The sequence below is a fragment of the Vombatus ursinus genome, unplaced genomic scaffold (assembly GCF_900497805.2).
Source record: "Vombatus ursinus unplaced genomic scaffold, bare-nosed wombat genome assembly UNPS02014812.1, whole genome shotgun sequence".
NCBI classification, from domain to species: Eukaryota; Metazoa; Chordata; class Mammalia; order Diprotodontia; family Vombatidae; genus Vombatus; species Vombatus ursinus.
Genome location: NW_020954590.1, coordinates 28,077,046 through 28,104,256, shown reverse-complemented (window position 1 = coordinate 28,104,256; position 27,211 = coordinate 28,077,046). Strand labels below are relative to the sequence as shown.

Below are 27,211 nucleotides of genomic sequence, written 5' to 3'. Positions count from 1 at the left end.
GAGCTAAGTGCCATCATTATCCCCATTTGACAGATGAAGAAACTGAGTCTGAGAGAAGTGAAATGACTTGCCTAGGGTAGCACAACAAGTAAGTATCTGAGGTAGGATTCAAACTTAGGTCATACCTTCATCTGACATTGGCATCTGGCATGATTTCCATGTAACCCTACAATACCTGAATCGATGTTTGGTGTATATTTAAAAATCCTACCTATGCACTCAGTGTGATTTGCGAGTTTTCAAATCGCTATGGGAGAAGAATTTAAGGAGGACAGGGATCTTTGATATAACTATGGGAATTCAAGGCAAAGATTTGCTAAATCTGCACCCTCCTGATTCAGTGTTGCTAAATCCCTCCTTGATGCTTATTAAAGGCTCAAGGCCATTTGGATATGCAAGGCATTGGCTGCCTGTGGCATATCAGGAGTTAAAAAGAATTCACTCAGCCTAGATAACCTGGTTAGAATTGAGGGCTGAAAGGGGAAACTGAGTCTCAGAAGGGTTAGGTCACTCAGAAAGTAAATGCTGAAAGCAGATCTTCCTGGCTGTAGCTCTAGCACTCTAGCCATTAAATCAAGGTTCCTGTTTTAAGATTGTATATATGTTATGTTTCAAAATTCTGTGGCCATTTATGGGTTTGGTAGAAAATCATGTGACCCCACATTGAGTTTTTTGGATGTAACATCTTTCTTCCTCCTTTGTCACTGCAGTTTTTTAGTTGGATGCGATCAGCTGAGATGAGTTTTAAGTTTCTCTTTTCTTGGATTCTATTCATTCTTCCTATTTGAAGAATGTCAGAATTTCACAAAAAATAACCACCAGATTTTTTTTTTTTGCTTTGCTATTTTCTAGGACTCCAATAAATCAACTCAACTCAAGAAACAGTTTTATGTGGCTACCTTGTGCAAGGCACCAGGGTAGACAGTGAGGGTACAAGGATTAAAAATGCCACGATCTTTGTCCTTATGGTTGTATAAGTCATATGGACAGAATGAACACAAAGAAAAAGCAGTGTGTATTAGGGACAAAGGGGCAGATGAGACAAGTATGTTAGGAGGGAGGGAAAAACATTTTCATTTATGGGTATCAGGGAAGGCTTCTTGGCACTTGAGCTGAACCTTGAAGGGAGATAATTTCAACACAGCAAGATGAAGAGGAAGTTCATTTCAGACATGTTAGCGTCCTGTGTGAACAAACAGATTCAGGAACTGCCTTCTGTCACTATCTCCTCCATCCCTGTGTTGCACCAAGAGGTAGCCCTACTTATTACCAATGTGAACCCCTCTACCTTGTCAAGCAATCTCTTTCCATCCCATCTCCTCCAACAGACTGCCCCCCTCTATAATCCCCACTCTATCACATCTTCAATCTCTCCCTGTCTACTGTCTCCTTCCCCACTGTCTACACACATGTCCATGTCTCCTTCATCCTCAAATCCCTCATCTGATCCTTCCATCTCCTCTAACTATTGTCGTGTATCTCACCCGCCCTTTGTGGCAAAACTCCTTATATAAGCTGTTTTGATGCATGCCTCTACTTTCTCTCTTCTCACTCTCTTCTTAACCCACCACATAGTGTTGCTTCTGACTTCACATTCCACCAAAATTGCTCTCTGAAGTGGCCAATAATCTCCTAATTGACAACTCCAATGGCTTTTTCTCAATCCTCCGTGGTAAAAAGGTTTCTTTGGCATTATAGAGAAAGTCTTGTGGAGATGAGTCAGCAGTGTAGCTCATATAGGGGTGTGTTGGGAGGTCTCCCCCTGGCATCTAGAGTGCTTCCCTTCCCTCCAGCTCATTGATCCATCTGGAAACTGTAAATCCCAGGAAGAAGAGTTTCTTGCAGTCCTCGAGCATTAATTCCTGATACATCAGCAGGTGCCCCTATTCCTTCAAAGTGAAATCCATATCCACATCCTCGAATGTTACTGGAGAGCCATAGTGGCTGAGTAAAGGGAGGGAGGTGTTCCATCACTCCTTTGTGAGACCTGAGTCCAGCAGAGAGGAATCCATGGAAAGAGTTACAAGGGAACAGACTCTTCTTTGGCTGCTGCAGACTCATGGATTATTTTCCCTAAACTTATCCTGAATTGAGTGCTTTCTTGTTTAAAAAAAAAATTAAGCAAAACCAATCAATTGGGAGATCTTATGTAAACCACATTCCATAGTCATATTCTCCCCACCCTTCTAGTTCTCTGGGATACAGATTGTTCATTATTCGTTTAATTGTAGCAAAATAAAAACATCCTGAGGGCAGGAACTCTATGATATTTATAGTTGTATACTTAGCACAGGCTCTTGTATATAGTAAGCATTTAATAATACATGTTTATCTGTTGACTGCTTAGCATCATTGTAGTAATTGCATATATTGTTCCTTTGCTTCTGTTTCTAAACCTTGCATCTCTTTAAACAAGACAGGGCAGCTGGGTAATGCAGTAGGTAGGAGTCAGGAAGACCTGCATTTAAATCTGGCCTCAGACACTCAGTAGTTATGTGATTCTGGGCAAGTCAACCTCTGTTTGCATTGGTTACCTCATTTGTAAAATAGGGATAATAATAGTACCTCCCTTGCAGGGGTGTTACGAGGATCAGATGAGATATTAATTATAAAGCAGTTAGCATAGTTCCTAGCATATAGTGCTATGTAAATGTTAGCTACTATTATTATTATTAAATTTCCTATATTTCTCTGAATTCCTAATATTTGCTGTTTCTAACAGCATAATAATATTCTTTTACGTTCATATGCCACATTTTAGCTAGTTCTTTCCCAACTGATGGATAGCCACTTTGTTTATGTTTGTTTTTTCTATCAGAAAAAATGCTTCTATGAATATTTTATTATTATGTAATTTATTTGATCATTTCATAAGGACCTTGGACCATATATCTAGTAGTGAGATGATATGGTCAAAGGGTGTGAACAGTTTAATGACTTTCACTGCATAATTCCAAATTGTGTTTCGTATCACTGGACCAATTAACAGCTCCATCAGCAGCAGGTTAGTGTAAGTTAATGTTGTTTCATTTTGAAGCAATAAACATCCTTCCAATTCCCTTCTCCCATAAATCCTGTGCACTCACTAATATTAGCTACTGACTAAGTAAAATTTTATGTGACTCGATAGTGATAGAGAGCTAAAGCTAGGCAGAGTTATCATTAACTAAAGAAGAGTTCACTGATCATAGAAATAAGCTAAGATGATAATTATATCATGACTGAAGAGTTCACTATGCATACTCTGGTTTTAGAAATAATGATACATCATCATAAATCAGAGTCCAGTTTGAAATAAACCATGTTTACAATAGCATTATCTATTTTGTTTATGTTATAAACATATACAAGAAATTGGTACATTGGTGGATCCATGACTCCATGTATGTAGACACTCCCTCCATCTATGTAGATCTCATCACCTCTATGACCCAGTTGTTGTTTGGGGTCCAATTCATCTTTCTTTGGGCAATGAGGCTAAAGGGGATTGGGATGAAGAGCTGAGCATCCTCACCATGGCCCGCTGGATCCCCAAAGCTCTAAGCTTAAACATGGGGACTGGGGAAAGGAGACAAATTCACTTTATTCACGGAGCATCGAACTGAGGTTTTGAAAGGAAGGGTTAACAGGGATAGAATATATTTTATATGTATAATCTGCCCAGCTTTCTAACTCTTTGACTGAAGAGTCAGAGTCCAAGTAACTCTAGGGCTTCTTATTTCTGAAGTTTTATTGGTCTCCTGAAGGTTGGAGGGAGACAGGAGGGGAGGAGACCTTTGCCAGAATATTCCATACCTGCCCTTTGTTTTATTGGCATTTTCCTTGGGAAGAAAAAGGAACTAAATAAATGAAGGGGGTGGAGCAGGTGAGAAGAGCAATCAATCAATAAACATTTATTATTATTATTTTTAAATTTTTTTATTTTTAATTTATGGAATAAAACAACCATTTCCATAACATAGTATAATTTTTAAAAAAGATGATTGCACATCACACTGCAAAACTATTATGTACAACTTGCTATTCCTTTTAAATATATAATAAAGGTATCATGTAACTTTCTTTTTTTTTTTCTTTTTCTTTTTTCCTTTTTTCTCTCTCCCTGCCCCGCCCCCCTTGCCCGGCCCCTGCCCTAGAGATGGCTACCATTCTATACAAGCTACCTTGCCAGGTACCATGCTAAGCACTGGGGATACACATATGAAAGAGAAAGATAGTCTCTGCTCTCTAGGAGTTTACAATTTAAAACTGCCTGGGGCAGGGGAGAGGGAGTAAGGGAAGGTAACCTGCATTGGAGAATGAGAGAAGTCCATATGAGTGCAGAGGAGAAGGAAGTGTAGAGAGCAACAGTTTATTAGTTTTTTTACTTTTACTTTTTTGTTTATTTCTTAAGTAAGAGATTCTTCCCCTAGATCTTATCCTGGGCTCTAGGAGAGAATGTTCGAAAAGGTTAAGAGATAGCTTTTCTCTCTTTTGCTTTCAGGGTTTAATAGAGAACTGGGTTTATGCCATATTTTTTTGAGTGATGCTACCTTTGGGAAATAGAGGAAACACTGAGAGCATCATGATGATTTAATACAGAAGTGCTGAAGGCATATGACTGGGAAAAATATTTTATTGCTTTGTCATTAAGTTCGCAGTCAGACATGCATTTTTATTACACTGTGTAACTAACAATGAAACAGTACTATATTTCCCCAATCTCATAACATTTTACTTTGCAATATGCATTAAGATAGAAGGAAGTTTCCAGGTTTTCAAAATTCTTTGACTCTTCAAAAGCCCTATTTTGGCTCATGCTAATAATTCAAAATGAAAAACAACCTAGTAAGCACTAAGAAGTGTGCAAAATGTAGAATAACAATAATAGTAACTTCAATGAAAATACTTTATTTCCATTCTTATTGTCCACAGGCAGGCTCCATTTCTCCTTCAGAAATGGGAAGGGAAAATAAAACCAATGACAATATTTCATAATTGTGCAGCTTTAAGGAGACACAGTGTGAGGGGAGTGGGATCCCTTCATATAGCAATGTGCAATGGGGTAAACTCTACCTGAATAATGTCCCTATGGAGTGGAGGATGAGTTGATGAAAGAGAACTCTGCACCTACATTTAATGAATAGAGAGGCTCATCACTTGTACTAGAATGGCACATTCTAGTTTTTCGTGTTTGTGTCAAGGACTTATCTCAGTTAGGTGTAGCGGAAATGACAAAAATTAAGTCTCTCTGCTGAAAGGCTCTTACATATGGGATCAGCATTCATTCCTTCCCATATACCTCAGGCTGTACTGAAGAGGGATATGTCTCCTATTTCTCCTAAGGGATGAAAACCTCCCATCTCAGCCTGCTGCCATTATTAAACACAATAGACAAGGATTTGGTGGGCTACCTGTTATTACAATTGGACCCAGGACATATAGGATTATGTGAGTGGGGGCAAAACCTCAGCACCATCATGTGAGTGCTGGTGAATTCTACAGATGGCACCTCTCATCTCACTTTCATAGTAATGCCAATGCAGTCATGGATCCACACACAATTTCTCACCCTTCTTGTGCCCTGCTGATCTATTTTCTCAAGACTTTTTAGAGGAATTAGAAACACGTTACATAAACTTTAAAAAAAAGCTAAAAATTCAGTCACCCATTCAATTGTTAGGTTTCTTTAACAAGGAAAAAAAAACCATAAAAAACAGAAGCTTTAGGAATATGGTTATTATTCTCTCCGTACTCCCCAATCAAGCATAATGCTCCCTAGACTTAGAAGCTTTCCTCTTTTCCCTGCCACGTTTCAGAAACAGGAACACTGACTGCATGATCCCAGGCAGTCACTTACCTTCTCAGTACTCTAAGCAATTCTCTGAGACAGTTAAGTGGCAGAGATGGGGCTCACCTGCATTGGTAGAAGGAAGTTCCTCTTCTAAGAGTTCTCTATACCAATGAAATCATAGATCTAGTTCCTAGCCCCATCCTAAAGCACTTAATATAGATAATCTAATTGATCCTCCAAACAATCTTGGGAGGTAGGTGCTATTATTATCTTCATTTTATAACTGAGGCCGACAGAGGTTAAGTGACTTGCCCAGGGTCATAAAGGTAGCAAGCATCCTATTAATCTTAGTGCCTTTGCTCTGAGATTACTCCCAATTTATCCTGTATATACCTTTTTTGTACATAGCTGTTTTCATGTTGTCTATCCCATTAGACTATGAATTTTTTGACTGACTTCTTTTCATATTTTCTTTTGCCTTTCTTTGCATCCCCACCACTTAGCACAGTGTTGGGCATATGGTAGGTGTTTAATAAATGTTGGCTGACTGTCTGAAGCAAGGATCAAATTCAAGTCTTTCTGACTCTAAGTTCAGCACTCTACCCTCTCTGACACCCACCCAGGAAAAAGAGAGTTAAGGGGAAAAGAGAAAAAAAGATAGGAAACAGGGCTTGATTTTTCCTAGCACAAATCTCTAAATTGATTTTTATATGCATATATATATGTCATACATGTATTTTGTATTTTTAATTAAAATTTCATTTTTCTTTTCGTGAGGCAATCGGGGTCAAGTGACTTGCCTAGAGTAACACAGCTAGTGAATATCATGTGTCCAAGGCTGGATTTGAACTCAGGTCCTCCTGATTCCAGGGCTGTCGCTCTATCCACAGCGCCACCTAGCTGCCCATTAAATTTTCATTTTTCGGTCAATGAAATCTGCTTCCTGCTTCCTCCCTGTCCTGCCCCTCCATTGAGAAAGAAAGAAAAACAAAAACCCTGTTATCAACATGTATAATCAGGCAAAACAAATTCCTGTATTGGCTATGTTAAAAATATAGCTTTCCTTTTTTTTTTTAATCTTCAATCTGTTTAATTCTATTTTTTTTGCACTTAATATTTTGTTTTTTCCAATTATATATAAAGATAGTTTTCAACATTCATTAAAAAAATATATTTTCAATCTGCACTTACATCACCTCTCTGGCTGGAAATGAGTGGCACATTTTATCATGAGTCCTCTGGAATTGTGGTTGGTCTTCATCCTCTACATCTTGCATGTTGTTTTGTCTTTACCAAATTGCTATTATGTAAAATAATCCCTTGGTTCTGCTCACTTCACTATGCATCAGTTCATACATCTTCCCAGGTTTTTCTGAAACCATCCCTTTCATGGTTCTTATATCACAGTTTTATTCTATTTTATTCTATAAATTATTATTTTATCATATTAATATACAATAACTTGTACAGCTATTACCTAATTGATAGGAACCCCTCTCAGTTTCCTATTCGGTGACACTGCAAACAACAATAACAACAAAAAACTGCCATAAATATTTTTGTACATATGGGTCCTTTCTTTGATCCCTATAGGCCTAGTAGTGAGTGGTACTACTGGGTCACACTCAGTTTAGTAAGGGTATAAATACTTGTGGAGTAGTTCCAATTTTCTTTCCAGAATGGCTAGACCAGTTCGTAGTTTCACCAAGAGTGTGTCAATTAGACTAAGTTTCTTAACTGAGGGTCCATTAATTCAATTTTTGTTTGTTTTTTATTTTAATTCTGATAACATATATTAATAATAATTGATTTTCTTTGTAAGTTTATGTATTTTATTTTATACATTTAAAAATGTTATTATGAGAAGGAGTTCATAGGATTCACTGGACTGATAAGAGTAAGGTGGTAACAAAAAATGTTAAGAACCCCTGTTGTAGCCTATGGGAAAGTTCTTCTGACTTCTTGACAAACCTGCGGTGTTGTGGTAAACACAGAATTGGAAATGGACAAAAAGACAGGGAAATTAAATGGCCTATGGTTTTTATTAACAGACAAAATCAAATCTGTATCTTCTTGTCAGGAAATTATATGTCTAACCTAGATCACTCTTATATATTTGAAATACTTGTCTCTCAATACTTGTCCACTTTTTTTTAAATCTTCTTCAATTCAGTTTGATATAACAAGTATTTATTGACAAAAGTCCTTCTCCTATGCTCATCATGGTACCGAAGTATTGGTGCCACATTCTGCAAGGCTGTGCTTGTGGGGACACAAGTTCTTGCAGGTTCTACCAAGCTAGAGAGGCATTTAATATGACCCCTAGCAACAGATTGTTGTCTGTTTTAGGACTGGCTTAGTTAAGTGTGGAGACGCTCATTTGGTTGGCCACTGGTGATGCATTCTCTGGCCATGACAACCCATGAAACAAAGAAAAATTCAAATTCGCTCTCAGGCCTGGGTAGCAAAATCTCCCAGGAGAAGAAACCATAAATAGCTTTTAATCTACACCAGTTAGGCCATAGATGCATTGAAATGAACACCAACTATTTTGTTTTCTATCATTCTTGTGCTAGTAGATCTGAGGATTTAGAGTTGAAAGGGACCTGAGAGAGCACCTATTCTAATTCCTTCTTTTTATAGATGAAGGACCTGGGGCTCAGGGGCTCAGTGACTTCCCCAAGGTTACATAGCTAGTAAATGGCAGGTCAACTGACTCCAAATACAGTACCACATCCTTCCCACAATTCTATATGGCCTGTTAAAAGAATGTAAGAAAGTAGCTCAGGTGCACACAGAAGCAGAAAAAAGCTTAATTTCTCAAGTAATAAAATTAAATTTTTGGTTTTCTAACCTGTCTTTAATTTCTTGGACTCCCATATTGTTTGCTCGTAAGTTGTTTTGTGGTGTTTCTTGCTTTGTTTTTGCAAAATTGTAATATGTTGCAATGATTGTTATTTTTGGCCAGTCTAAGGGGTTTCTCATCTCATTTTATTCAATTTCTGCAGGCTGCTAGCAAATAAAAATTTAAGGGAAAGCAGATGAGGCCTTAGTGCTATAAATATCCAAAGTATTAAATTATATTTCCAATGTATTAAATAACTTTGTGTATTTCATGTCATCAAGAGGTCCTTTCTTATAAGGGTCTGGTTATGGAAGGAAATTTAGGAAAAAGAAAAAAAGAAGAAGCTTCCAAAGAGCCAAGATATAACTCCAGTCAGCACTATGTAATTACAAGATAAATAAATTCATGTTAAGAGTCTATCCCAGCAAGGCGTTTCTTAAATGATGGGTCAGCTAAGTGCATTCAGGCATGTTGTCCAAATATTAGCAACTCTTCCAAGATCCCTCTGTGTGTTAAAATATAAAACCTTATTTATTTTAGAACACGTAACATCATATGACTTGTAGTTATATTGTAAATATTCTATTTATTGGCTCTCAAAATGTAGCAAATGAAAGGAAAGGATAAACAGAAAACTTCCAAGCTAACATGTTAGATGCAGGGTGTTTTTCTCTGTGTGAACATAGTGTTCTATCTATATCACTAAAATGATTAAGCTAATAATAATTGCTGAGTCTAGGCATTTCATGAACCCATCCATTTGTACTGGAACATGCCAAAAAGATTTTAGAGCATGGTGACATTATGTAAATGTACTCTCTGAAAGGCAAACTTTTAGTTGGTTGCTAAAAGGTAATTTGTAACGTGGAACTGGAATTCAGGAGAGATACTAGAGACAGACATATAGATCTGGAAATCATCTGCATAGAGGAAATCATAATAGATCCCCCAGGAGCTGATAAGATGACTGAGAGTATGTGGAGTGTAGAAGGACAATAAAAGAGAGCCCAGGATAGATATTGGGTGACATTAAGCCATAGGGGGTAAGAAATGAATGATGATCTATTGAGGAGACAAGAAAGGGTGGTCAGGCAAGTAGCAAAATGAGGAAAGAGTAGTGTCAGGAAAACTCAGTGAGTAGAGTATCCTGAATGAGGGGGTGGCCAAATATTTTCAAGAAGTATTTACTGAGGAAAATCTATTGAGTATAGTTTATGTGACACATCTCTGGAAAACAGGACCTTGAGAACTACTTGACTGGGAATCTTAGGTTATGGGTTTGATATAGTCAAAAAGTCAACTCAACAAGTACTAATTAAGCATTTACTATATGCCAGGCACTGTGCTAAGTTCTGGGGATACAAAAAAAAGCAAAAAAAATCTCTGTTCTCACATTCTAATGGATGAGAAATGTACGATCAACTACGTACATGCAAGATGTATATGGGGCAAAACTGGAAGTAATCTCAGAGAAAAGGCACTGGGAGTTGGGAAGGAGGGTAGGGAGTGGTTTGCCCCAGATCAGGAAAGGCTTCTTGTAGAAGGTAAGATTATAGCTGAATCTTAAAGGAAACCAAGGGAAGTAGGAGGCAGAGACAAGGAAGAAGAGCATTTCAGTGATATAGATAACCAATAAAAAGCCCAGAGTCAAGAGATGAAATGTCATATTTGAAGAACATGAAGGCCAATGTCCTGAATCATAGAATATGTAGATGAGAGTCAAGCATAAGAAGGCTAGAAAGATTAGGAAGGGCCCAAGTTGAGAACAACTTTAAAAACCAAATGCAGGATTCTAATGTTTGATCTTGGGGGAAGTAGGGAGCCATTGGAGTTTATTGATTATGTAGGGGAGTGACATGATCAGACCTGTTTTAGGAGGATCACTTTGGCAGCTAAGTAGAGGGTAGATTGGGGTGTGGAGACATTTGAGACAAGGAGACCAACCAGAAGGCTATTGTAATAGTCCAGGCACAAGACAGACATAAACAGGATATCTTGAAATTAGAATTGACAGAAATGGGCAACATATATGGGGTGAGTGCAAGTGAGGAGTTGAGGATGACACCTAGTTTATGAACTTAGTTAATTTAGAGGATAATGATGCTCTCAGTGGGGCAAGAGGGAAGTTTAGAAGAAGGTAGTGAGATAGCTAATGAGCTCTGTTTTGGACACATTGAGTTTAGGACAACCCAAGGACATCCAGTTTGAGATGTCCAGCAGGCAATAGGAGATGAGAGATTTGAGATCAGGAGAGAGGTTAGGGCTAGATGAACAGGTCTGAGAATTATCTGCATAGAGATGATAGTTGAATCCATGGGAGTTGATGAGATCATCCAGAGAGATAACATAGAGGGTGGAGGACAGCGGACAGAGCCTTGGGGTTCACCTAAGTGTGTGTGTGATTTGGATGAAGATCCAGCAAAGGAGATTTGGGAGCATTCAGATAGGTAGGAGAAAAAACAGAAGACAGCAGTGTCATGAAAATGTAGAAAAGAGAGAGTATCAAGGAGAAGACAGTATTTGATAGCACCAATGGTTGTAGAGAGATCAGGAAAAATAAGGACTAAGAAGGATGAGGACTACAGGTACATTATATTTATAGTTATTAGGCAAGACTTACTGGATGAATCTCTAATGTAGCTGTAAAAGAGATCATTATCAAGATTTAAGGAGTTGAATGGTTAATATGGAAATATGTTTTACATGACTTTTTTTAATGTGTAATTGATGTCATATTGCTCACTTTCTCAGTGGGTAGTAGAGAGCTGGATGGGAGGAAGAGAATTTGGAAATCAAAACTTAAAAAAAGAATGTTAATTTTACATGTAATTGGGAAATATTTAACCAAATAAATAAAAATATAGAATTTAAAGATTTAGGGAGATGAGAATGGCATAGGGTGGACTAATTATTATAAACTACTCTGAAAATGCAAAATGATAAATAACAAAGATAACAGCCATAGTTGGGGAATTTGGAGGCAGTTAACATTGTTCAATTGTACCTTTTGTTTTTATATCCATTTCCCAACATATCCTTCCCCTTCACTCCCTCAATAGGCACCCCACCTGACAAATAATAAAGAAAAAATGGGTTCAGCAAAACAAACCAATAAATTAATCAAGTCCAACAGTATATGCTATGTTCAATCATCATAGTCCTTTTCTTCTTCAAAGAAGGGAGGTAGGTGTATTTTCTTATCTCTTATTTGCAGTCCTTGGTTATCATAATTACACAGGATTCTATTTTGCTGTTATTGTCCATATTGTTTTTCTGGTTCTGTTTATTTCACTTTGTATCAGCTCATATAAGTTTTCCAATGCCCCCCTAGATTCTTTTTATTCCTTTTTAGAGTGTAGTAATAGTCCATTTTCTTCATGTACCACATGAATTTGTTTAACCATTCTCTAAAGTATGTGTATCTACTTTGTTTTCAGCTTTTTGCTTTCTGGGCATTTTTTTAAAATTGTAAATTCCAAAAGATCTCCATGATTAATTCTTTAGTTAATTACATGCGTTAGATTACTTTCAGCCACAAAATAATTACCCTTAATTCTGGCTCTTCTCAGTTAAACCATTCCCAAATGGATATCTTCCACATTTATCACCTAAAAATCTATATTTAGCTATCAAAAAATTGGGCTGATTTTTTTCCAAGTGTCTTAATGAAAGATGCTTATATTTTACTTTCAACTTATACTAGTTACTTAGTGTATTAACTAGTTAACATGTTAACTAGTTACTATATTAGTGTATAATCACTGTAGAAATAACATTTTCCTATGCATTTTTAAATGCAAATAACAGAGTACATTTTAAACTTTGTAACCCTTTGACATTAACCATACATAGGCAGATGTTGACCATAACAGTGCATTTGTAAAAATCAATGAATCAATAAGCATTTTTAGGTGCTTACTGTGTGATAAAATCACAGTTCCAGTTCCTGTCCCTATCTCTGCTTTGGTCAGGCTATTGATGATGATGAGGAAGAGGAGGAAGAGGATGATAATAAAATAATAATGCAAAGCCATTTCAAAATAAACCTTCAAAATAACCTTCCTGTTGTAACCAAGTGTTGTACCTGGAATAAGGAAGACTCGAGTTAAAATCCTGCCTCAGTTACTTATTAGCTATATGAACTTGGGAAAGTCATTAACCTTTCTAAGCCCATTTTCTTTCTACAAAATGGGAATAATAATAGCAACTACCTAGCTGGGTTGTTCTTAGGATCAAATGAGGTAAATATATGTGTGTGTGTATGTATGTGTGTGTGTGTGTGTGTGTGTGCGTGCTTTGCAAACCATAAAGCTCTCTACAAATGCTATTATTATTTTTACACCAGCCATGAGCCACTGAGCAGGTGCCAGTGAGACCAGAAGGCGGCTTCACAAACATCAAGGAGAAATCCATGGCTTAAAAAAAAAAAAGTAACTTGATAAATAGCATGCACACGTCGCCCTTCTCCCCTCCCCCAGGAGCATCCCGTGGTTTCCGCCTTTATGGTTCGCTTCTGCTCCCCTCCCCCCAGCAGCTGCTGTCACTTCTCCCCCTTCCATCCCATGCCTCCCCCTCCTTCCAGAAGATAACTCTCTCTCCAGTCCGCATCCCTCCCCGCCCCAGGGCCCAGCCCCTCCCGGGCGGCTGCGAGCTCGCTGCTGCCGCCGCGGCTGACTCTGCGGGGCGGAGCGCAGCGCAGTGCCCAGGTCTGCCGGGTCAGGTGGTTGGGTGACGCCCCGAGAAGGCGCTCTCCAGGAGGTGCGGGCCTCTGGAGAAGGAGTGGGTGGGGACCTTCCGGAGGCGGCGGCGGCTGAGGGAGCACTCTCGGCGGCCCCAGCCCCAGCTCCAGCCCAGGCGGCTGCAGTGCGAGTCCAGCCATTCCCGCGGCCACTCCGGCGCTGGCTGCCCCAGGAAACAGGGAGCTGCGAGCGAACATGGACAGCGGGGAGCCAGGTGAGCAGGCTCAGGCTGCCCTCCGGCCCTTGCCATGGCTGCTGCCCCGCTCGGCTCCCGGGGCCGGAGGGGACGGGTGGCTCGGTGGGCAGTGAGAGAGGGGTGAGCCCAGCCCGCTGGCTGTGCTGCTCCTGCTGCTTCTCCTGCGCCTGGCGCACGGCTTCGGCCGCCCCTGGGCTGGAGGAGAGCTGGGCTGGGGCACCCTCCTTGGCTTTCCGGGTTCGGGTCCTGAAGGAGGGGCAGGTGCGGCTTGGGAGCAGGTGCCGACGCAGGTGCCAGCGCCAGAAGTTGTGATCCCCCAGGGAGCGGGAGCAGAGGGAGGGATTGTGTTGGGTCCGTGCGGATTCGGGGAGCCTGGTAGGGGGGTGATTTCCAGCAAGGCGTGTGTGTGTGTGTGTGTGTGTTCCTGTGTTCCTGTGTTCCTGTGTTCCTTCTCTCCCCTTGGAGAGTTTGCTTCCCGCTGCCCTGGAGGGCAGGGCCTCCACCATACAGCCTCTGCACCTGACGGACCCCGGGCTGGGCCGGCTAGTTGTGATTGTTCTAAAGCTGGCGGAGAATGGGTTAACTTTAGCTTTCTGGTAATCTGTAGTAACTGAGTTGAGAAGGCTCTTCCTATCTTCGGTGGAGTTTGTTTGAAGTGCATGCATTTCTAGCATTTCAGGTCTCAAACTGAAGGCTTTGGGGAATGGGATGGGTGCTTTTTAGATGGGGTAGGGAAGCACTGGAAAGGGAAGGGGCCCGTACTCTGTCTGCAATGTGCTAACCTTACACTGGAAAACATTGGCTAATTTATCATAGCTTTTAAATCACCTACTCTTAAAAACGAGTTGCTGTTTATAATAATAAATGAAATCCGTGGTTCAGTTCCCATTAAAATCCTTGTTTTAAAACATGTTAACCTTACTGTTGTTTTCAGATGTTAAATCTAACATGTATAGTGCCCCGTACATGGTCCTTGAAATCTGCTTGTTCTGTGGGTTCATGTAGTGATTTTAGCTCAGGTAATTGTAGATCTGCTTTTCACACATTGTAAATGAGAAGCCTTCACTTTGCTCGTATCATTAAATCTGATCAGAGGTCTTGATGTGTAGAGTGTCTAGCAGGAACAGGACCGTTCTCACCATGTAAGTTGATGTTGTTTTAGCAGGCGTTTACTGTATGAAATTCTGTTTTAGGGGTACTTGCTTTTAACTTACAGGACATTTGAATAAATAGAATAAACTACATGGAAAAAAATGGTATGTCTGTACTTAAATTCCAGTACTTGCTACTTGTATATGACAAATCCGGAATACTAGAATTCATTATTTTTTCTCCTAAACCCATCCCTCCTCCTAACTTCCCTATTTATGTCCAGGTCACTACTGTTTTTCTGGCCTTCCATATACATTCAGTTGCACATTTTTTCCACATCCTACCTCCCCAAGTACTCTCACATCCATCCCCTTCTCTCTACTCAGATCCCAAGCACCTTAGGCCAAGCTCTCATTATCTGTCCACTGGATTATGGGAATAACTTTCTAATTGGTCTTCCTGTATCCAGTCTTTTCTCTGTCCAGTCCATCCTCCACATAGCTAAATTGGTGTTCTTAAAGTACAAATCTGATTATGTCTTTCCTCTGCTCAAGAAGCTTCAAGAAGTGGCTGCCCATTTTTTTTTTTTTAGAATAAACTTGTTTGTTTCACATTTAAGCCTTTCACATTTTGTCTCCAACCTGTCCAAACTGACACATTACTCCCTCAAATCCATGCTACAATTCATCTAAACTGACCTATTTAATGTTCCTGGTGTACAACATTACATCTTCCACCTCCAGGCCTTTGTACTGGCTGTACATTTCATGCCCAGCATGCTCTCCCTCCTTAATTCCTTCTCTCAGAACCTCTAGCTCCCTTCAAAGTTTATCTCTAGAACCCTTTCTTCAAGTGGTCTTAGCTAATTACTCCTTATAGTTGCTCTATCACCTATTATTGTGTGTTTTTCTTGTGTTTACTCATCAGCAAATGTTTTGTTTCCCCCTAATAAGAGATTATATTCTGTTGTGGGGCACGGACTGCCTGTCTTTGTTTACCTTGCACTTAGGACAGAACCTGATGTATACTAGGCACTTAAGTGTTTGATAACAATAATAACAGTAATAAACTAGTATTTATATAGTGCATTTAAGTTTTTGAAGCACCTTACAAATGTGATTTATTTGATCTTTACAATGACCCTGGGGGGTAGGTGCTATTATGCTTATTTTACAGTTGAGGAAACTGAGACAGACAGGCCAAGTCACTTGCCCAGGGTCACACAGCTAAGTGTCTGAGGTAACATTTGAACTTGGGTTTTTCTGATGCCAGTTCTAGCACTGTACTGTACAATCTAGCTTTTTCTACCTTAGACTTTAGTATTTGAATATAGTCAAAGTAGGTTAACAATTCATAAATGGCTATTTTAGACCTGGAGTAACTTCTTTCCAGCTCAAAGAAATCCCATAGCAAATGGTCAGCATCCTTTTATGAGGAAGAACTCTTTGGAGTAATAGAAAATAACATCATGAAAATCCACATTCTAGCATGTATGAGAGGATTTTAAAAATTGATTCTAGAGAGATTTCACTGCAGTACAGTTATCCCTTCCACATTGCAACTTTCCCCATGTCAGTTTCCATATATCTCAGGTTGGCATAAGAAATTAAATGGGAATATTTTGGGAGTTTTGGGGAAGCCACAGATGACACATGAAGGCCAGGAGACGAAATAGAAGAAGTTTAGAAACTCAGAAATGCATAAAATATGTGTATTGCATTATATAACATAAAAATATTTTATCTTATAATACCATAATAATTCAGACTTCTTCTCTGGTACAAAGGGAGGGCCAAAAAATTTTACTTAGACTTTCCAGATTGAGGGGGCACCAAGCCTCTACCCCCCCAGATGTTGAAGGGATAACTGTAATACAATAGACCAAGTAGTAGTTGTCTCTAGCAGGCCTTTCTTGTAATTAATGTGTGGTTAAGGAACTGGAAAGCTCCTATAACCTTTTTCTGTTATATCATTAGTAAAATGACCATATCAAATCAGTTGTTACCTAGGAGGGCTGGGATGGCCTGAGACATAAGATGGAGAAGGAGGAGGAAGATAGTGTGTCACCAGCAAAGGTGTCTTGTCAAATGACAGTGGATGAGTGCCCTTGACCTTGGGTTTAAAAGGGGAAAGGGTGAACATGAGGTTTCTAGACCTGAGCTCTTGTGCACTCCTGCATATGCTTTTATATTCATTTTCTACAAGTGTCCTGACTCCTGATGTACCTTAAAATTAGGACTATGTTCCATCTCTAGATTCTCCTGGCTCCCACTTCCAAATTCCCATAGAGTAAGTGCTTAGTAAATATTGAGACTTAAAAGCTTTAAATTATATGATGCATATCAGAGTTTTGGAGTATTGTATAGTTCCTAATTGGAAAGTGCTAACTAGAGCATAAATAGTAGGGGGGAAATTCCTTCCTCCCTTTATAGGACGGGACAGATATTTAGTATTTTGTTGTAACAGTTCTGTTATGACCAGAGGAGAACATTGAAAAGGCCCCTGTGGACAGATCATTAAATATTTGATCTATGTTTTTATTCTTGTAAATTTTTTTGTTTTTATATCTGAGTAGAGAGACGAGTCAAAATAATATTGTGGTCAGGAGAGGTCCAGTGGCCTCAAGCTTACTGGAACTGGAGGAAACCATGATACCACGCCAACTGGATCCTCTGCAAATTTGTTTTCTAATGTCAACTGGGCCCTCACTGCTGCAAGCCAAACTCTCTGTTCTTCTTTGCTGATCAATTTATTATCTCATTTCCCACAGGATGTGTCCCAAACCTGATCTTTCCTAAGCCCCGTGGCATCCCTTCCCTGCCCTCGGCCAGTGTATTGGGTTTGTTCTGAAACTGGATATCCCATAGGCATCTCAAATTCAACATACCCAAAACAGACACTGTTATCTTTCCCCCAAAGCCCTCCCTTCTTCCCAGCTGCTGTATTTATTGTCAAGGGCACCATCATCCTCTCAGTCACCCAGGCTTGTAACCCCAGTGTTATCTTTGACCCCTGATTCTTACTCAGCCCACATATGCAAATCTTGTCATTTTTTCCTTCACTACATCTTTTGTGCATGTCCTTTGCACTTACACAGCCATCACTGTAGTACATGCCTTCATCGTAATTTAGCTTCTCACCTTATCTATCATTCAACAGAAATTGCTCTTTTCAGTTACTGATGGCCCCTTATTGCTAAATCAGGTGACCTTTCTCAGTTTTCATCTTTCTTGACATATCTATTGCATGACACTGTGGACCACTCTCTTAGACCCGCTTTCTCTTATTTGAGTTTTGTGACACTGCTATCTCCTGGTTCTTCAACTTGTCTGACTGCTTCTTGTCTACTACTTATCTCCTCACCTAATGACTGCTATTGCAGTAGCCTTCTGATTGGTTTCCCCTCTTAAGTCTCTCTCCATACTAGTCTGTCCTCCTCTCAAATATGGAGGGTGAGTAGGTCTGACACACACACACATCTGTCTCAGTGATGATTCCCTATTACCTCTATTATCAAATATCCTTTTTCACTTAAATCCTTTTCCCCCCACAAAATCCTTTTTTATTTAAAGCTCTTCATAACCTAGTCCTTTCCCACCTTTCCAGTCTCTTCACATTTAGTTCTCTTCCATGCACTCTACATTTCAGCAACACTGTCCTACTTGCAATTCCTTGAACAAGACATTCCTTTTCCCAATTCCAAGCCGTTGTCCTGGCTGTCCTTCATGGCTGGAGTGCTCTGGCTCCTCACTTTGGCCTTTTGGTTTCCCTGATTTTTAGGAAAGCTCAGGTCAAATTCCACTGACTCCATTCCCCCCCAGCTGCCCCTCTGTGATTGTCATCTGACTACTTTGTACGTCTCTTCTATGTACTCAGTTTACATGGAATCTCTTCCTTTAGACAATAAGTTCCCTGAGGGCAGGGACTATCTTTTCATTTTTTTTTTTTTGTATTCTCAGTGCACAGTTCTTGGCTCATAGTTAGCAGTTAATACATACCATTGACCTGACTCAAGCTAACAGAATTTTTGGAACTTTTCCTGAATTAACTCAAAGTGGAATCAAGGACCCGAAGAGAGAAACTAACGCAGGTATTGGACAGGTCTCTGTGAGACCAAAGCCTTTGGAAGACTCTGGACCATTGACATATTATTCTCTGTCACGTACTCATTGGTCTAGTCAAAATAATCCATTTTCTATTGTTCCTCAGTATTTCCATCTCTTTTTTCTATACTTTTGTCCAGGTTGTCTGCTAAACCTGCAAAATACACTCCCTCCTCACCTCTTCTTGTAAGAATCCAAGTTTTAGACTTTAAAAATATCTGATTGGACTTGGACATTATTGTGGACATATATGTGTGCAATTAAAACTCTCCAAAAAAAGTTATCTTCTCCCAAATTTTTCTGTGACCCAGTCAAATGACTTATTTCCAGTAACATTGGAATATTAGTACTAGCTTATGATGTAGTGCTAATATCTTAGATTGGAATTCACATTTTAAAAAATATTTTTGTTATATCATCAATATTTAGCATTCACTTCCTATACTTATTCCAACCATTCTCTCTCACTTCTGCTTACCATTGTACTGACAGAATACATTACAAATTCCATGTTATTCAACTTTAGTTGGGTTCTTACTACAGCAAGGCAGTCCATTTATTCCCCCTAATACTTTATTCTCCCCTAATTCTGTCTCCCCACAGAAGCTGTTCTATACCTATTACCTTTTCAAGCTGCCTCTTCCCCACATTTCCTTTTCTTTCTTTCTCTTTGACTTTGCCTCTTACATTACTCAGAAAATTGAGGCCATTGAACATCAACCCTGTCTTCATTGTTAAACCCCTTGACAGCATCTCTCAAGCTATTTTCCTTTCCCCCCAGACTCTGGGGGCAAAAAAAAAAGAGTCGTCCCTTTCCTTGCCAAGGCCAGTTCTCCAGTATGAATACTTGATCTCATCACCTCTTGTTTTCTCCAGCATATTGTATCCTCAGTTATCCTGTTTGTCCCATTTTTTCAGCCTCTCCTTATCAACTGGTTTCTTTCTTACTGACTTTAAATATGCTTATCCTTCCATCAGTCTTATCATGCTCCCTCATCTTCACTAGATCCTACTATCTTCTCAAGCTGTCATCTTCTATCTTCTTTTCCCCTTTCTTAGCCAAATTCTTTGAGAAAGCTGTCTATACTTTCTGTTTCCATATCCTCTCTTATTACTCACTCAACCCTTTGTAATTTGGCTTCTGAGTTCATCATTCAACATAAGTTACTCTTTTCAGTAACCAGTGGTCTTTTATTGCCAAATATGATGGCCTTTCCCAGTCTTCATCTTTCTTGACATATCTGTCTCATTTGACACAGTTGTCCACACTCTCTTCATACATATTTTCTCTTCTCTGAATTCTGTGATGCTGCTAGCTCCTGGTTCTTTTCCTTATCTGACTACTCCTTTGCTGCCTCATCATCTGTATCATGCCCCTTAAGTGTGGATGTTACCCAGAGTTCTGACCTAGTCCGTTTTCTTCCTCTAACCAAAGAGTTCTCAACCTTTTTTGTGTCATGGACCCCTCTGACAATCTGAAGCATATGGAATCCTTCTCAGGGCAGTTTAAATGCATAAAAATACAATACATAACATTACAAAGGAAATCGATTATATTAAAATGTAGGTTATTAATTTTTTTAAGTTCAAAGATCCCAGGTTAAGAACTGCTGCTCAGCATTTTCTCTTGCTAACCTCATGAAGTTCACATGAGTTTTACTATCATCTCTATGTAGATGACTCACAGATATATCCAACTTCAATCCATTCCAAAGATGTTTTAAGCTCAACATGTCCAAAACTGAACTCATTATCTTTGCCCCTCAAGCCCTTCCCTATTTTACACTCTCCTGTTTTTGTCAAAGGCATCACTGTTCTTTCCATTAACTACGTTTGTAACGGTGGCATCATCCTTGACTCAGTCTCCCTCACCCCCACATCTCCAATCAGTTGCCAGACCATGCTCTTTCTAACTACACTAGAACTCTCACTCAGATACCACCATATTTCAGGCCTTCATCACTTCTTGCCTAGAGTATTATAAAAGTCTCCTTGCCTCAAATCACTCTATTCCAGTCTATCCTGCTGCCTAAGTAATTTTCCTTAAGTGCAGGTCTGACCTTACTCATTTACCTCCACTGACTTTCTGTTGCCTCTAGGATAAAATATAAACTCTTTTCCTTGATTTTTAAAGCTCTTTACAACTGGCCTCAACTTATGCTTCCAGGTTCACTGTATGTAAACCTCCTCCTGAACTTTGTAATCCAGCCAAACTGGCTTTTTTTCCTTTTCAATATACATGACACTATCTCCAGTTTTCATCTTTGTGCCTTTCCACATGCTTAGAACACACTCAATCTTATCTCTGCCTCTAGGAGTTCTCTTCCTTAAGAAGCAGCTCAGGCACCATCATCTGCATTTCCTGATTTCCCTCCTTCCCCATCTCCTAGTGGCCTTCTCTCCTGGATACCTTGAATTTAGCTACTTGGTATATATTTGTATTTATTCTGTTTATATTTATGCTGGTTATCATTCTTATGTGTCTTTGTTGTCTTCCTTGTTGGGATTTAAGCTTCTAGAAATTATGGATTGTCTCATTTTGTGTATGTGTATCCCTAACACCTAGCTTGGTATACATAGTAGTTTTTTAAAATTTTATTTGTTTAAATTTTAATTTATGAAATAAAATAAGCATTTGTATAACATAGTATAATAAAAAATATTGCACATGAAACTTCTAATCTGTTATGTACAACTTGCTATTCCTTTTAAATATATAATAAAGTTGTCATGTACATTTCATTTTTTTTTCCATTTTTTCTCTCCCCCCCTCCAGATGGCTACCATTAGACGCAAATATGTATGTACATGTGAAACCATTTTATATATACTTCTATTTATCAATTCTTTCTCTGGATGCAGAGAAGTGTCTTCCTTCATATGTCCCTTGTAGTTAATTTGGGTTTATTTATAATAGTCAAAATGACTTATTAGCTCAAAGTTGTTCTTAAAAAACAATATTGCTGGTACTGTATACAACTTTCTCTTGGTTCTATTCATTTTGCTCTTCATTATTTTGTGCAAGTCTATCCATGTTTTTTCTAAGATCATTAATAAATAATTATTGGTTAGAAGTTGTCTGGTTCAGTTCACTTGTTTTACAGATGAAGAAATTAAGGCCCAGAGAGACTAAGGGGTTGCTCAGAGTCACACAGGTAAGGTATAGTGACAGGGCCGAAATGAAAATAATGACATTTTTGCACTTGTCCTCTTAATTGGCCATACGTTGTTCAAAATCTGAACAGTGTCATCTGCTTTCTTCATAACTCTTTGAATACAGTGAATTGTTGGTTTGATTCTATTAAGTTCTCAATAAAAAAATGTAACAAGCTCATTTTAAAATTCATAAACTTTATCCATTTTATTTGCCTAGATGGTGAATAAAGTAAATTGGGTTTAAAAACACTTGGTAGTGATTACAGAAGTAATTGAAGGGGAAGATTAGAGAAATGAAAGAAAGCTACCTAAAGTTATGAAAGTTAGTCCCTGAATTCTCATCTGATTTGTATTTTAAACTTCCACAGAGCACTGAAATTGCCTTAAAGTTTTACCATAATACCACAAGGTCAGCTAATACACACATGTGCACACACACACACACATACACACACACACGTACGTATGTATGTATGTATATATGTATCTATAGTGGAAAGAATATGGGACCTGGAGTCAAAGGCCTTGGATTCAAATCCCACCTTTAATGCTTACTATCTGGGACCTTGACAGTCCACATAATTTTCCTGGACCTCAGTTTTCCTTAACTGTAAAATGAAAGAGTGGAACTAGAGGGCCTCTTAGGGCCCTTCCATTTCTAGAGCTATGATCAAATTTGATTTTAATAAAATTTGAGAAAAATTCTGATGAAGGCAGACCTTCTTATTACCAGTTAACACATTACATAGAAGTAATTTGATTGTTTTCCCCAACTCCCCAAAACAGTTGTCTAAGATAAGAATCAATAGCGCATTACATTAAAAAAATTTAAATTACAGTAGTGAGTATTTTTAAAAGCTGGTAGCTCTTTGTGACCATTTATAACCCAGTTCTAAAGGGTTATATCCTTCTTATTGTTTGTTCAGTTCTTTCTAGGTCTAGGCTTTAGGAAAGTGTTAGGGTACAAAGTAAAGAATACTAGAGTTGGGGTCAGAAATTTGGGTAGAATTCTGATTTAGTGACTTACAAACTGTGACCTTGAATTATTTACATGGTTTCTCTGGACCTCAGTTTCATCAATTGTTGTAAAATATAAGATTTGGGATAGGTAGCTTTTGAAGTCTCTTACAGTTTTAAAGCCTCTGATTCTTTGATCTCTGTAAACAACTAAAGTCATAAGGTTACATACAAGTAATTGGAAAAATTCCTGGCATAATATGCAACTATTTGGTTTAAATGGAAAGTTCCTTTCAGAAATAGGAGGATATAATTTGGCAATGAGAAGGACAGATGTTCCAGAGATAGGTGTCCATTTTTATATACCTGTTTAATGAGTAGAGCTTTCTCTAAGTTTGTGTAAGAAAGATGTACCAGACAACCCTGAAAAATAACTTAATATGAGCAAAACTGACAGATAATATTTTTATCAGGAATCATTTACTTACAATTTTTTCACTTTCTTGCCAGAAACTGACAAATCTATTTACATGTATTTAAATATAGTATGTAAGTATGTATGTGAGAGTGTATCATTTATCACCAGATTTGAGAAACAGTGTTGGGATCCATTAAAGGAATTGTAGACCCAGTGGCTTCTCACCTATCTTGCAACCCCACATATCTGAAACATTGGTAAGAACCAGGAAATAACCCCCAAAGGCCTCTGAATAGTGAGAATAGAGGTAAATAGAGAAGTTGGCATTCTTTATTCACGAATATCCGTTCTCAACCCTACCCTTTCAAGCTCTTAACAGCAGGGGAAATTGATAACTTCAAAGGAGGGTGTTACTATTTTATAGCACAGTAATTGATTATCATAATGAAGAAATGGTTAAATTCTACATAGTCTGCTTAAGAAAGTAGGAAAATGTGTAATACAATTTAGAAATATTTTTCTTCTACAATGGTTAAAATAAACTATTGTAAACTCTCTTATTATTTGGAAGACCTAGCTATTAGATGTGTAGATGAGTATGTCCTTTCAAATTCCAAATCACTTAGGTATTGCTGGGCCACAATAACTATTTTTCAACTACTGTGGCACAACATACATTCCTTTTAGAGGAGAAATAGCAGTAAGTTAAACATTATTAGACCTGGCTGTCTGATGTTACTTTCCAAACCAGAGTAGTGTGATTTAGAGTAACAGCCAACCCCTGGAACAAGGAAAACTCTGTCAGAAAGAATACACATAAACTAGAATGTGGTCTGTATTTTTTACCTAAAAATTTTAATGCCTAATCTTTGTGAGTGTTTATATGCCAACAATAGATACTTAAACATATGAGTAGGTCACTATATCTACATACAGCATTGTCTTTAATTAGGACTCTTTCTGTGCAGAGTCTTTTTTAACAGTGGATGCCAGATGATGTGGACAAATGTGATGCATTCTTTTTCCCCAAAGTAAACCTGTGAATTTCAAGAGAGAATCTGATGCTTCCAAGGGTTTATCTTAATTATGAAGTTGACCTGGCACTGTGTTTAAGTTGTAATAGCATTTGTCAAATATGCTTTCTCATGTTCTTTGAGAAATTACTTTCACTGCACAGTTGACAGTTTCCCATCCCAAAAGTCAGTCGCCTGTCTTTCCTGGGTCACTGCCTCTAGAAAGCACCATCATACCATCTAAATTTGAGTCTCTCAGCAATTTTTAAAATCGACTGACTTAATACGTTCATTGTAAATATTCATTGTTCATGTTCACTTTATGTGAAATGAATTTTTAAAAAGTGTGTTGGCTCTATTTTGATCTAGTTTTTACTTGGTGTTTCAACACTTTCGTCTATGGCAAAGGTGAGGGACCTTTACTAGCTTAGGTCTTTTTGCTTGTCATCTGGATTTTGGAATGTTTTTTTATGTGGTTTTGCTACTGCCAGTGGACACTCATACTAGCATCACTATCATCATCTCGGTCTTCTTTATCAGAATCCTGGTGCAAAAATTAGGAGAATGTCATAAAAGTTTTGGGGAATTGTTTGAGCAATGTCTGTTCTGATTAGAACTATTTGAGTTGGACCTTTATGTTTTCTTCTGTGACAGTACCTTTCTCTTTTCTGGCCTATAAAGAAAAGACTTCTCTTTACTTCTTTGTTCAGCAATGGCATAAATAATCTTTAAGATTATAAGAGAATGAGGGAGAAAACTCATTTTCCCCACCAAAGGAAAGATTTGTTTCAAGTATCAGAACATAGAAGCTTTGATTCTGTCACAATCAAGAGAATAAACAGTCAAGTTTAATTATTTGTGATTCCATGTTTCAAATTCATCTACATGTTAAAATTTATTTCTATCCCCCAGATCAATACTAGTGATGCTTTCATGGTGTGTGGCCGTGTGCAGGGCAGTGGAAAATGTGAGCTACTCAACAGGCACATTTTTAGCTGAGGTGAATGAGGCAATGCTCTGCCTTCCTGTTTGAGTTCTCATATTGTAAACAAGTATCCTTTTCGTGGTCCAGTTAGAACTGTTTTTCACGTTTTTTGTGCTTTTTGTTAGTGATTTCACTGTATAAAATGGCCTCCAAGCATAGCAGAGAAAGCTGTCTACTGTTCCTATCTGAAAGAAGGCTGTGATATGATTTACCGAGAAAATGTGTTAGATAAGCTTCATTGAGGTATGAGTTGTAGTACTGTTGAATGTGAGTTAAATGTTGATGAGTCAACAATACAGTATATCTAGAAAAAGGAAGAAGAAATTTGCTGATCTGTACGTGAGGCCACTCTGAAAAATGCTAAAGTAGTAATGTGTCCCAAGGCTTGCAGCGTTTCCCCTTGAAGCAATAGCAGAATAGCAATTCTCTAATTCTGTGTTCAAGGGGACTTTGTAGAATATACAAATGACTACTCAAATAACAAGAATTGACTGTAATTCCCTTTGACTGGAATATGGTCTGGACTATCTATGTACATATAATTGTGAAGCTTTTTCTGGACCTCTTAGTTACTAATGCCTCTCCAGAAGGGGTGCCACTCCTCCTTTTCTTGGTTACTTTGTATCTCATATTATTTGTTTCATATCTACAGCTTCCTTATTACTTGTGTACATGTTATTTTCTTTTTCTTTTTCTTTTTTGGCTAGGTAATGGGGTTAAGTGACTTGCCTAGGGTCACACAGCTAGTAAGTGTTATGTGTCTGAGGCAGGCTTTGAACTCAGGTCCTCCTGAATCTAGGGCTGGTGCTCTATCCACTGCGCCACCTAGCTGCCCCTGTACATGTTATTTTCATAGATACCTTGAGGACAAGGACTTTTTCTGAGTTTGCCATTTTATCCCAATTCCTAGCATAGTGGGGTACATAGTAGGCATTTAATAAATGCTTGCTAATTGAGAAGTGAACATGTCTAAGTAATGAACCTTGGAGGGAGTTCTTAAGAGGAGTATACCAAAGATTTGGTCTTGGCTCTCAGATATTCTGCATTTTTATTAGTGACTTAAATAAAGTTGAAGATGGCACAATGGATAGAGTGCTGGCCCTAAAGTCAGGAAGACTTCAGTTCAAATTTGGCTTCAGATAGTTACTAGGTATGTGACCTTGGGCAAGTCACTTAACTTCTTTTTGCTTCAGTTTCTTCAGCAATAAAATGGGGATAATATCAGCACCTTCTCCCAAGGTTGTAGTGAAAATCAAATGAGATAATATTTGTGCCTGGAACATAATAGGCACTTGAATGCTTATTTCCTTCCTTAATCATGTTTGTATATCATACACAAAGCTCAAAAAAATGGCTAACTCTGTGGAGCAACACCTAAAATGATCTGGACAGTTTCTAGCAGAAATATTAAATATGCAGTGGTGGGCCACAACATTCCACAACAATCCTGAACCAGATTAAAATATAATTGGGAAATAATAACAAAATAAATAAAAATACAGTAAGACATAGATATTGCACTTTAAAACTGAATCAGTCTGCAGCCTACCGGGATCCTTACGTGCAGATCAGTGGCCTTCGTTTCTGTTTGCGTTTGACACCTCTGGCTGAGGATAGGCCAAATAGAGTAGGATGAAATTTAGTTGGGATAAGTATAAAGTCCCATATTCATGCTTAAAAAAAAAAAAACTCAACAAATCCAGGATGGGGAAGTTATGGTGAAACTAGAGTTAATATGGAAACAAATTTGGGGGTTTTAGTGTCCTGAAAAGAGTATTAAGATAGCAATCTAAAAAGGTACTGCAGTCATAGGGAACAGTAATAGTCAGGTATAGTAGTCAGAGTGAGGAAGTAGATAGTCCCACTGGTCAGACTGTATCTGGAGCATTCTGTTCATTTGTCCACTCCACATTTTAGTAAGGACATTGAGAAAC

At 38.5% G+C, this 27,211-nt stretch overlaps 1 protein-coding gene across 1 annotated transcript in view; it reads left to right on the top strand.

Moving 5' to 3' along the window:
- The first annotated feature begins 13,463 nt into the window (after positions 1–13,463).
- Positions 13,464–27,211, top strand: part of LOC114054063 (tumor protein D52) — a 135,426-nt gene continuing 121,678 nt past the window's right edge. Inside the window, exon 1 of the mRNA XM_027877140.1 lies at positions 13,464–13,571. Coding sequence (XP_027732941.1) covers positions 13,553–13,571 — 19 coding nt within the window. The 5' untranslated portion in view covers positions 13,464–13,552. The remainder of the gene's footprint in view (positions 13,572–27,211) is intronic.